The following is a 12,500-nucleotide window of genomic DNA, read 5'->3' as shown; positions in this document are numbered from 1 at the left end:
GTGAAGAACAAACACCATTGTAAATACAACCCATATTTATGCTTATTTATTTTATCTTGTGTCCTTTAACCATTTGTACATTGTTAAAACACTGTATATATATAATATGACATTTGTAATGTCTTTATTGTTTTGAAACTTCTGTATGTGTAATGTTTACTGTTCATTTTTATTGTTTATTTCGCTTTATATATTCACTTTATATATTATCTACCTCACTTGACACATGTTCCCATGCCAGTAAAGCCCTTGAATTGAATTGAGAGACAGAGAGAGACAGAGATAGAGACAGACAGAGAGAGAGAGAGAGAGAGAGAGAGAAAGAGACAGAGAGAGAGAGAGATAGAGACAGACAGAGAGAGAGAGAGAGACAGAGAGAGAGAGAAAGAGAGCGACAGAGAGAGAGAGAGAGAGAGCGACAGAGAGAGAGAGAGACAGAGAGAGAGAGAAAGAGAGTGAGAGAGACAGAGAGAGAGCGACAGAAAGTGAGCATAGCCTTGCTATTGAGAAAGAGAGTAGGCAGACATGGCTCTCAAGAGAAGACAGGCTAGTGCTCAGAGAAAATGAGGTGGAAACTGAGCTGACAGAACCTCCTGAGATGAGACCAGATTAGAGAGACATATTTCCCTCAGAGACACAGATCCACAAAGAATTTGAAAACAAATCCAAGAGAAACTCCCATATCTACTGGGTGAAATTCCACAGTGTGCCATCACAGAGCAAGATTTGTGACCTGTTGCCACAGAAAAGGGCAACAGTGAAGAACAAACACCATTGTAAATACAACCCATATTTATGCTTATTTATTTTATCTTGAAAGAGCCATTTGTACATTGTTAGAACACTGTATATATATATAATATGACATTTGTAATGTCTTTACTGTTTTGAAACTTCTGAGAGAGAGTTTACTGTTAATTTTGGTTGTTTTTCACTTTATATATTCACTTTGTATGTTGTCAACCTCACTTGCTTTGGCAATGTTAACACATGTTTCCCATGCCAATAAAGCCCTTGAATTGAATTGAATTGAATTGAATTGAGAGAGAGAAAGAGAGAGAGAGAAAGAGAGCGACAGAGAGAGAGAGAGAGAGAGCGACAGAGAGAGAGAGAGACAGAGAGAGAGAGAAAGAGAGTGAGAGAAAGAGAGAGAGCGACAGAAAGAGAGAGAGACAGAGAGAGAGAGACAGAGAGAGAGAGAAAGAGAGTGAGAGAAAGAGAGAGAGACAGAGAGAGAGAGAGAGAGCGACAGAGAGAGAGAGAGAGACAGAGAGAGAGAGAGAGACAGAGAAAGAGAGTGAGAGAAAGAGAGCGACAGAGAGAGACAGAGAGAGAGAGAGAGAGAGCGACAGAGAGAGAGAGAGACAGAGAGAGAGAGAAAGAGAGTGAGAGAAAGAGAGCGACAGAGAGAGAGAGAGAGAGAGCGACAGAGAGAGAGAGAGACAGAGAGAGAGAGAAAGAGAGACAGACAGAGAGAGAGAGAGACAGAGAGAGAGAGAGAGAGAGAGAGACAGAGAGAGAGAGAAAGAGAGTGAGAGAAAGAGAGCGACAGAGAGAGACAGAGAGACAGAGAAAGAGAGCGACAGAGAGAGAGAGACAGAGAGAGAGAGAGAGATAGAGACAGACAGAGAGAGAGAGAGATAGAGACAGACAGAGAGAGAGAGAGACAGAGAGAGAGAGAAAGAGAGCGACAGAGAGAGAGAGAAAGAGAGAGAGACAGAGAAAGAGAGAGACAGAGAGAGAGAGAGATAGAGACAGACAGAGAGAGAGAGAGACAGAGAGAGAGAGAAAGAGAGCGACAGAGAGAGAGAGAGACAGAGAGAGAGAGAAAGAGAGTGAGAGAAAGAGAGCGACAGAGAGAGACAGAGAGAGAGAGAAAGAGAGCGACAGAGAGAGAGAGACAGAGAGAGAGAGAAAGAGAGTGAGAGAAAGAGAGTGAGAGAAAGAGAGCGACAGAGAGAGAGAGACAGAGAGAGAGAGACAGAGAGAGAGAGACAGAGAGAGAGAGAGAGAGAGAGAAAGAGAGCGACAGAGAGAGAGAGAGACAGAGAGAGAGAGAAAGAGAGTGAGAGAAAGAGAGCGACAGAGAGAGAGAGAGACAGAGAGAGAGAGAGACAGAGAGAGAGAGACAGAGAGAGAGAGACAGAGAGAGAGAGAGAGAGAGAGAGAAAGAGAGCGACAGAGAGAGAGAGAGACAGAGAGAGAGAAAAGAGAGTGAGAGAAAGAGAGTGAGAGAAAGAGAGCGACAGAGAGAGAGAGAGACAGAGAGAGAGAGACAGAGAGAGAGAGAAAGAGAGTGAGAGAAAGAGAGAGAGACAGAGAGAGAGAGAAAGAGAGCGACAGAGAGAGAGAGAGACAGAGAGAGAGAGAAAGAGAGTGAGAGAAAGAGAGCGACAGAGAGAGACAGAGAGAGAGAGAAAGAGAGCGACAGAGAGAGAGACAGACAGAGAGATGAGAGAGATGCTGCATTTAGATGAACTCAGAGGGAAGGAAGTTTGAGGTTGCCATGACAACCTTTTACTGACCCTCTCCCTGGTCTCGTCCACCCCTGATCAGTGTGTGTGTGTGTCTGTGAGTGCAAATGCCTGTGCTTAAGATGTTGGTGCTTTCAGTCTACAGTATTTAGAGTTTTCCTGCCATTGTCTGTTAGTGTGTTTTTGAGTGTGTGCCTTTTTGTGTGTGTGTGTGTGTGTGTGTGTCCGTGCGTGTGGGATGTGTGTTTGGGTGATGTGTCTTGCTGTTTCCTGTCACAAAAAAACGGTCGAAGAAACTCTCATTCTGTCTTTAGAAAAAACAACTAAAAAAGGAATTGTGTGACCCGCCCTGCGTACGTGATGCTGTGGATTCTATGTCGCGTTAAACCTTGGACGGCACGCTCAGGAACAGTACGTCTCTTCAGGTTGTCCGTGTCAGGTTGTGGGTCAACGGTCAGGGTCACGACGTGATGCTCCCAGAATAGACTTTGGGGTGACTGAGACGGGCGAAGAAGGGGATGATGTACAGTCGCCTAGCTAAGTGGCACGGACCGTCTGACACTACGCACACACTGTATAGGTGACTGGTGTCAGGTGTCAGCTGCCCCGTCACAATGATCAGGACAATTACCTGGTGTGTGTGTGCGTGCACGTGCGTGTGTGGGTGTGTGTGTGTGTGTGTGTGCGTGCACGTGCGTGTGTGGGTGTGTGTGTGTTACTAGGTGTGTGTCCACCAGTACCTGTAGATCAGTGGAGACTAGTTGCAGGTCTGTGGAAGTGCAGGGCAAAGAGCAGGAGGGAGAGCAGGCGGGAGAGTAGGTGGAGAGCAGGCGGGGAGCAGGCGGGAGAGGAGGCAGGGAGGGGCAGGCAGGCAGGAGAGAGGGCGGAAGAGCAGGAGGGAGGCAGGAGAGCAGGCGGGAGAGAGCGGGAGAGCAGGCGGGAGAGGCAGGAGAGGGGCGGGAGGTGGAGAGCAGGCGGGAGAGCAGGCGGGAGAGGAGGCAGGAGAGCAGGCAGGAGAGGGAGGCGGAAGAGCAGAGAGGGGAGAGCAGGCGGGAGAGGCGGGAGAGCAGGGAGGGAGGAGAGCAGGCGGGAGGCAGGAGAGGCAGGAGAGCAGGCGGGAGAGTAGGTGGAGAGCAGGCGGGAGAGGTGGCAGGAGAGCAGGCAGGCAGGGAGCAGGCGGGGAGGAGGCGGGGGAGCAGGCAGGGAGAGCAGGCGGAAGAGCAGGCGGGAGAGCAGGCGGGAGAGCAGGCGGGGAGCAGGCGGGAGAGCAGACGGGAGAGCAGGCGGGAGAGGAGGCGGGGGAGAGGAGGCAGGGTGGCGGGAGAGCAGGCGGGAGAGGAGGCAGGAGAGCAGGCAGGAGAGGAGGCGGGAGAGGAGGCAGGCGGGAGAGCAGGCGGGAGAGGAGGCAGGAGAGCAGGCGGGAGAGGAGGCGGGAGGAGGCGGAGGCGGCGGGAGAGGAGGCGGGAGAGGGGCAGGAGAGCAGGAAGGAGGCAGGAGAGGGGGCGGTAGAGCAGGTGGGAGAGCAGGCGGGAGAGCAGGCGGGAGAGCAGGCGGGAGAGCAGGCGGGAGAGGAGGCGGGGAGGCGGCTAGGCGAGAGAGGAGAGGCGGGGAGCAGGCGGGCAGCAGGCGGGAGAGGGTGGGAGGCGGGAGAGGCGGGAGAGGAGGGGGAGCAGGGGGGGAGGTGGGGAGCAGGCGGGGGTAGCAGAGGAGGCGGGGAGCAGGCAGGGAGAAGGCGGGAGAGACGGCCGGGGGCAGGCAGGAGAGGAGGAGAGGAGCATTTGTGGAAGGATGATGGACAGGAATCATGGAATGAAGGAGAGGAAAGGGCAGAGGAGCAGAGGGGATGAAAGGAGAGGTAGAATAAAGAAAGTACGTTGGTATCGGAGGCTGCTGGGATACAGGTGAGTGAGCGGCCGCTTAGGGCAGGGCTTTCCCAGCCTCTCCTCCTCCCCCTGCCGTTCTGTGTGTTTGAGTTGTTCCAGAGGGAGCTGATTCAGATAATTATCAAGCCCTGGACTACTTGAATCAGGGGAGCTAGTTTAGGAATACAACAACATTGTGAAGCGCCTGGGGGTGCCGAGGAGAGGGTTCAAAACCACTGGCTTCGGGTCTGTGTGTCTCTGTGTGTGTTTGTGTGGGGTCTGTGTGTGTTTGTGTGGGGTCTGTGTGTCTCTGTGTGTTTTTGTGTGGGGTCTGTGTGTCTCTGTGTGTTTGTTTCTGTGTGTGTGTGTCTGTGTGTCTCTGTGTGTGTTTGTGTGGGTCTGTGTGTCTCTGTGTGTGTTTGTGTGGGGTCTGTGTGTCTCTCTGTGTGTTTGTGTGGGGTCTGTGTGTCTCTGTGTGTGTGTTCTGTGTGTCTCTGTGGTCTGTGTGTCTCTGTGTGTGTTTGTGTGGGGTCTGTGTGTGTGTGTGTTTGTGTGGGGTCTGTGTGTCTCTCTGTGTGTTTGTGTGGGGTCTGTGTGTCTCTCTGTGTGTTTGTGTGGGGTCTGTGTGTATTCCAGAGACATCCACCTGATGACTTCCAGTCAGAATAATAGTGTTTGAACAGTTACAAAAGGCCCTGCATTGGAGTTGCTTTTATATCAGATGCTATCTTGGTAGAGGCAGTGAGTGGGTACTGTCGGGGGATCCCATCTTTACTGTAATGGTGTGTCGTCGGGGTTAGCAGCCTGACAGTGCGAGGATACAGGTGTGTGTGCCTCAGTGTGTGTGCATGTGTCTGTGTCTGTGTGTGCCTCTGTGTCTGTGTGTGTGTGTGTGTAGACCATGATGCTGACACTAAGTCTCTACTCTATAATTACATCTTTACACAGAGACAACTGGTGCATACTGGATGGTTACTATAGCAACCATGTCGGCCTGGCACCGCTGCCATGACTTGTAGAGGGAAGAGGAGGAGGAGGAGGAAGAGGAGGAGGAGGAGAAGGAGGAAGAAGAGGAGTAGGCAAGGAGGACAAAGGAGAGAATAAGGAGATAAGAAGAGGAGGTGGATGGAGAGGAGGGAGAGAAGAAAGAGAGAGAGAGAGAGAGATAGAGAGGGGGAAGAGGGAAAGAGAGAGGGTAGAGAGAGAGATAGAGAGGGGGAAGAGGGAAAGAGAGAGGGTAGTAAGAGAGATAGAGAGGGGGAAGAGGGAAAGAGAGAGGGTAGAGAGAGAGAGATAGAAAGGGAGAGGGGGAAGAGGGAAAGAGAGTAAGAGAGAGATAGAGAGGAGGGGGGAAGAGGGAAAGAGGGAAAGAGAGAGATAGAGAGGGAGAGGGGGAAGAGGGAAAGAGGGAAAGAGAGAGAGGGAGAGAGAGGGGGAAGTGGGAAAGAGAGAGGGTAGAGAGGGAGAGAGAGGGGGAAGAGGGTAGAGAGAGAGAGGGGGGGAGAGGGAAGAGAGAGAGAGGGGGAGAGGGGGAAGAGGGAAGAGAGAGAGGGGAGAGAGAGGGGGAAGAGGGAAGAGAGAGGGTAGAGAGAGAGAGGGGGGAGAGGGGGAAGAGGGAAGAGAGAGAGAGAGAGAGAGGGGGAAGAGGGAAAGAGAGAGGGTAGAGAGAGAGAGGGAGAGAGAGGGGGAAGAGGGAAGATAGAGAGAGAGAGATAAAAAGGGAGTGGGGAAGAGGGAAAGAGAGTAAGAGAGAGATAGAGAGGGAGAGGGGGAAGAGGGAAAGAGACAGGGTAGAGAGAGAGAGAGAGAGGGGAGAGGGGGAAGAGGGAAAGAGGAGGGATAGAGATGGAGAGAGGGGAGGGGAGGAAGAGGGAAAGAGGAGGGAGAGAGAGAGAGGGGAGAGGGGGAAGAGGGAAAGAGGAGGGATAGAGAGAGGGAGAGGGGGAAGAGGGAAAGAGGAGGGATAGAGAGAGGGAGAGGGGGAAGAGGGAAAGAGGAGGGATAGAGATGTAGAGAGGGAGTTATAGGAAGAAGGCAGAGGGACAGTCTGTTTTGTTCAGTAGTTACTCAATTAATCAGTCAATTGTGAGTATTAGATTTCTCTGTCTTTGGTTTATGTGATACACCAGTGACCACTAACATCTACATCAGGTGTCAATCACCAGTTGGGATCAATTCAGTTTTCAATTCAATTTTGCCCAGTGGTTTCTATGGGGATTTTTTTTTTTAAAGGATTAGTTTAATTTCAATTCACTTCCTGGATTTACTGAACTGAAAAGTGAACTGAATGAACCCCAACCATGGAGTGAATATTCTAATCTGTTACCCTGTTGACTGTTAGGTGCCTGAGCCAACTCGTTCCTCTGTAGAGCCCACATTACTGTATATCCCTCCAGTCTAACATCAAAGTCATCAAATCAACCTCTGATACCCTGTTGACTGTTATGTGCCTGAGCCGACTCCATTACTGTATATCCCTCCAGTCTAACATCAAAGTCATTAAATCAACCTCTGATACCCTGATCCTGCTATGTACTTAGTAGATTACTAAGCATGCAGATGAAATGAAATGGTGGTCTGTCTGTCTGTCTGTCTGTCTGTCTGTCTGTCTGTCTGTCTGTCTGTCTGTCTGTCTGTCTGTCTGTCTGTCTGTCTGTCTGTCTGTCTGTCTGTCTGTCTGTCTGTCTGTCTGTCTGTCTGTCTGTCTGTCTGTCTGTCTGTCTGTCTGTCTGTCTGTCTGTCTGTCTGTCTGTCTGTGTGTGTGTGTGTGTGTGTGTGTGTGTGTGTGTGTGTGTGTGTGTGTGTGTGTGTGTGTGTGTGTGTGTTCTGTCCATCCAACACACTATAGTACATAGCTACTCTCTGATCTCTGAGGCATCAGGTGTTGATAGCAGGGACTGGAAAAGGTCAATATATCTCTCTCTCTATCACTCTCCCTATCATACACACACTCTTTCTCAAACTCCCTCACACATACATCCATATCTCTCTCTCTATCACTCTCCCTATCATACACACTCTCTTTCTCACACTGCCTCACACACACATCCATATCGCTCTCTCTCTATCACTCTCGCTATCATACACACTCTCTTTCTCACACACACATCCATATCTCTCCCTCTCTATCACTCTCGCTATCATACACACTCTCTTTCTCACACTCCCTCACACACACATCCATATCTCTCTCCGTCAGTCTACTCAGGCTGTCTACCCTGTCAGATCAGGTCCCGGCTGTAATCAGGTTTGTATAATCTACGTCACTCAACACTAAACACACTGATGAGCGTGTGTGGGCAGTTTGTGTGTGTGTGTTGCTTTATCACTGGTATCTGATAAGAACAGGGGTTAAGTGTGTTTGTGTGTGTGTGTGTGTATGTGTGTGTTTGTGTGTGTGTGTTGTGTGTGTGTGTGTGTGTGTGTGTGTGTGTGTGTGTGTGTGTGTGTGTGTGTGTGTGTGTGTGTGTGTGTGTGTGTGTGTGTGTGTGTGTGTGTTGGCCTCAGCGGCATGCATTCAGCCGCATGTTGTCACCCACGTACATCTATTTTTATCTCTCTGGGCAAAAGGTCTGCGTGTGTGTGTGTGCTGGGGATCGCGTTACACAGCCCTGTAGGCAGACTGTCTTTGTCATGGTGGATCATTCTAGATGAGGTCTGAAACTTTCAACAGGGTGTCAGGTATTAGGCATCCTTTCCACCGTACCGATTCACACACACACTCACCCTCTGTCACACACACATGCACACACACACACTCACCCTCTGTCACACACGCATACACACACACACTCACCCTCTGTCACACACGCATACACACACACTATCCTTGTAGGGAATAAACATTTGATTCCTATTCAAAATCCTATTTTCCCTAAACCCTAACCCAAACCTTAACTCTAACTCTAACCTTAACCACAAAACCCTAAAACTAAAACGAAACCTAATCCTAACCCTAAATCTCTAACTCAAATTCTACCACTAACTCTAATTGTAACCCTAAACCCTGAGCCTAAAAAAAAAAAAAAAAAAAATCCTTTTAGGGATCGGCCAAATGTCCCCAATTTTCCTTGTTTTGCTATCACTAATCTTACTAAAAGCAAACCACACCCACCCACGCACACGCACACACACACACACACACACACACACACACACACACACACACACACACACACACACACACACACACACACACACACACACACACACACACACACACACACACACACACACACACAGGGCTCACCCTACGGCCTGTGTGTTGCGTACTGCATAGGGCAGATGAGAGAGGGGTGAGGTGGAGCAGGGTAGTTCCTGTTATTAAATCCATTGTTACAGTCACAGAAGGCTGGCTGGAGATGGGAATATAGACGGCTACTCTGTAGGATGGATCTGAATGTTATATATACGTATATATTGTATTACATTATACTAAACATACTCAATATTATAGTGCTGTTATGCATTATTCATACAAATGTTGCTGTGAGCAGATAGCAGAGGTTTAACTCCCAGGGTTATAGGGAGTTTGTGGGGAGGTTTTGGGGAGGCTTTGAGGAGGTTGTGTGGAGGTTGTGGGGAGGTTATATGGAAGGAGAGGGCGCCAGGAGCACCTCTCAACACTGCTGACTCATCCTAGCCCTGGCTGAGAGGACAGACGTTTTCTCTCTCTCTCTCTCTCTCCCTCTCCCTCCATCCCCTTCTCTTTCTTTCTCTCCGTATCTCCCCAGAGTATTGGGGCTACTGGGTCAGTGTACTAAAGAAGCACGCTGTAATCCTCTCTAAAAGAAACATGGTGGTATTTTCCTCAATTACCTGAGTCCTTTCATATCACTGATTAAACATGGTACTCTTCAACGAATCCCTTCATTTCACTGATTAAGGGTCAAGAGGTTTGATATAATCAGACTGATGCTCTAATGATGTGGGTGTTTTTCAGGAAAGCCATCTCGCGGTCGGGTCTCCAGCACTTGGCCCCGGTCCACAAACCCATGCCCCCCATCACCAACGGACCTTCCAAGGAGATGCGCACGTCCGTCGACTGGACAGTGAGTCACACGCACAAACAAACGCACACAAACGCGCGTGCACGCACGCACACACACACACCCTTACGGAAAAACCACATGATTTCACACGTGGAAAATCAGGTGAATCAATGTGTTTATGGAACACTTCGACTGTGATGCTATTTCACATGTGGATTTTCACGTGATCACATAACCTTTCACAGGTGATGCCCTGCAAACAAAAATGAATTCTTAGGATACGCACACAAATTGTGTGTTCAACGTACAGTATTTACAACTTGCATATCTGACACACTCGAAGACATTGCTCACTTACACAGGACTTTTGATTCAACACGTCCTCCCTGGAGATTTGAACTCACGACCTCTTGGTTCGCAGCATGCTGATCAATCTGCTACGCCACCCCGTCTGTGTCAGTGACTTGTGTTCCCCCCGTATTCCTACTGAACAGCGAAGTGAACCTCAGCTTTGTTAAATCTACACTGAAGAAAAAAAACACACGATATGTATCATAGCGAGTAACATTAACGCAGAGTAACATGCCTCACCAACACCAGACGTACCACTTACTTTAAAACCCCAAACCACTTCATCCCAAATAAACACGTGACATTTGCAGCTTCACATGTTGAGCCGAAATGTTCCCGTGGAAACAACAGAGGCACGTGCGAGTTCAGTTGCTGACGTGGGAAACCATATGTTCGCATGGATAAAAAGTAGATGTTGACACCACCTTTCCACGTGGAACAAGCGTGTTTTCACCTCACAATTGCAGGTTTCATTTTTGGCATCCCCGTGTCTGGGTTCTCACGTGTTGCTCTTACATGTTGTCACATTTTACCACGTTCGCTTCACAGAAGATCGCATGTGGAACACGTCATCACGTGAAATTTGTGTGCTCTTTCTGTGAGGGCACACCCACCCAGGGACCCAGGGACCCAGGGACCCAGCCCGGCTGTACCTGGGGAGAGATAGGTCCCTCCATGCAGGAGATTTCCTAAACGTCATCACTGGCATTTCCCTCTCTGCATGATACACACACACACACACACACGTCCATTAAACGTTAATGAGCTGACGTATCAACATCACGCAGCACAGAGCAAATAATGGGATTGTTGTTGTGCTGCTTCTGTGTGTGTGTTTTATGTTTGAGCCACACTTCCTGTAGGGGAGGATATCTCAAATAGTCCCTCGCCAACACACTGGAATCCAATGGACAATTAGACACATTAACACCACTGTTTGTCTGCTGGGTATGTGGGAGAAGGTCTAACATGTGCATGTGTGCGCGTGTGTGTGTGCGCGCGTGTGTGTGCGCGCGTGTGTGCGCGCGTGTGTGTGTAGGAGACTGCTGTGAACGGGGAACACCTGTGGCTGGAGACCAGTTGTTCTGGAGAGCTGTGCTACCTGGGAGAAGACACCTGTGTACTGAAGACTGCAGTGAGTACATGAAGAGAGAGAGAGGGGTGGGGGGAGACTGAGACAGCGAGAGGGATGCAGACAGAGAGGGAAACAGAGAGAGAGCGAGCGAGCGAGAGAGAGAGAGAGAGAGAGAGAGAGGGAGAGAGAGAGAGAGAGAGAGAGAGGGGAGAGAGAGAGAGAGAGGAGAGAGAGAGAGACAGAGAGAGAGAGAGGGAGAGGGAGAGAGAGAGAGAGAGAGAGAGGGAGAGAGAGAGAGAGAGAGAGAGAGAGAGACAGAGAGAGAGAGAGAGAGAGGGAGAGACAGAGAGACAGAGAGAGACAGAGAGAGAGGGAGAGAGAGGGAGAAGGAGAAGCAGAAGGAGTAGAAGGGGGTAGAGTGACAGAAAGGACAGAAAGTGGAGAGATGAGTGAGGCAACGAAGGAGAAGTAGAGGGAGCGAGGAGAGAGGTGAGCAGGAGGAGATGACGGGGGGTGACAGAGTAGAGAAGGAGTGATCGAGGGTGATGAGGGAGAGAGAAGAGCCAGGAGGGGAAAGAGAAGGAGAGTGGTCAGAGCAGAGAGAGGCAGAGCGGGTGAGGAGAGCCCTGGTGATAACAGTGTTATGCTGAGGTCCATATTTCAAAGTTTTATTAGTGGTATGTATTTACATTGTGTTAGAGGGCCATAGCGAGCATCAGTAGAGTGGAGTTACAATAGTGCATTGGATTTGATATTACCTGACATTACCTGCAATAGTACCTCTAGCATTACCTTTAAAGGCCTAGTGTAGTCAACATTCTGTTTTTCAGCTGATGAAACAAATCATTTAAAAGTGTGATTTAAAAAAAAAAAAATCGGTGTTATTTCCTGATAGTTTCTTGTTGAAAATACAACCTACACAGGGCATTCTAATCAGCAGGTTTGCATCGGCTTTCCATGGTGACGTCACCATGCAGTAAATTGGTTAGCAGACAAACAACGAAGAGAGTTCCAAACCTCTCTGCCAATAAACAACTCATTTTCAGTTTCCCGACCCAGTCTACTCCCAGCAAAAGTCTTGCTTCAGAAAAAGCTTTCTGCAAAAAAAACCTTTTTTTTCTTCCCATTTCAATGGAAATATATTACATTAGCCGGTTTCCATCCAATTTGCGACGGATTTTTATGCAATTATTCTAAAATCGTCATAAAACAATCGATCATTTCACCAGAATAAGACCCTTAATATTTACTGGAAAGCCAAGTCAAACTTGCATATTCACCACCCCTGTGAAGTTCATCCTAATTGATTTCATCGGTAGCCTAATAAACTGCATGGTTTCCACGAGTCGTAGTGGGAGGACCACACAACATATCTTCACGATATGATGGAGTAATGTGTGAATATTTCTATTTTACCGACACAAAAAGATGCCCACCGCATCGAAAGAACAAATTGTCTGTTGGCATTTATAAAATTGTGCCGGTTTTTCATGCTTCAATCAGCCCGGTCGGGACTTTTTCATGCTTCAATCAGCCCGGTCGGGACTTTTTCATGCTTCAATCAGCCCGGTCGGGACTTTTTCATGCTTCAATCAGCCCGGTCGGGACTTTTTCATGCTTCAATCAGCCCGGTCGGGACTTTTTCATGCTTCAATCAGCCCGGTCGGGACTTTTTCATGCTTCAATCAGCCCGGTCGGGACTTTTTCATGCTTCAATCAGCCCGGTCGGGACTTTTTCATGCTTCAA

General features: G+C 49.0%; 1 protein-coding gene across 2 annotated transcripts in view; it reads left to right on the top strand.

The window, feature by feature from the left end:
* The window catches only part of dgki (diacylglycerol kinase, iota), an 81,203-nt gene that overhangs the window by 37,763 nt on the left and 30,940 nt on the right, over positions 1-12,500 (top strand). For both annotated transcript variants that reach the window (XM_042300168.1, XM_042300167.1), the window contains exons 2-3: positions 9,279-9,387; positions 10,718-10,813. In XM_042300168.1, the coding sequence (XP_042156102.1) occupies positions 9,279-9,387; positions 10,718-10,813 (205 nt within the window). The remainder of the gene's footprint in view (positions 1-9,278; positions 9,388-10,717; positions 10,814-12,500) is intronic.

The sequence above is a fragment of the Oncorhynchus tshawytscha genome, linkage group LG17 (assembly GCF_018296145.1).
Source record: "Oncorhynchus tshawytscha isolate Ot180627B linkage group LG17, Otsh_v2.0, whole genome shotgun sequence".
NCBI lineage: Eukaryota > Metazoa > Chordata > Actinopteri > Salmoniformes > Salmonidae > Oncorhynchus > Oncorhynchus tshawytscha.
The sequence above is the reverse complement of the archived record's forward strand: the minus strand, read 5'-3'. Positions and strand labels throughout refer to the sequence as shown.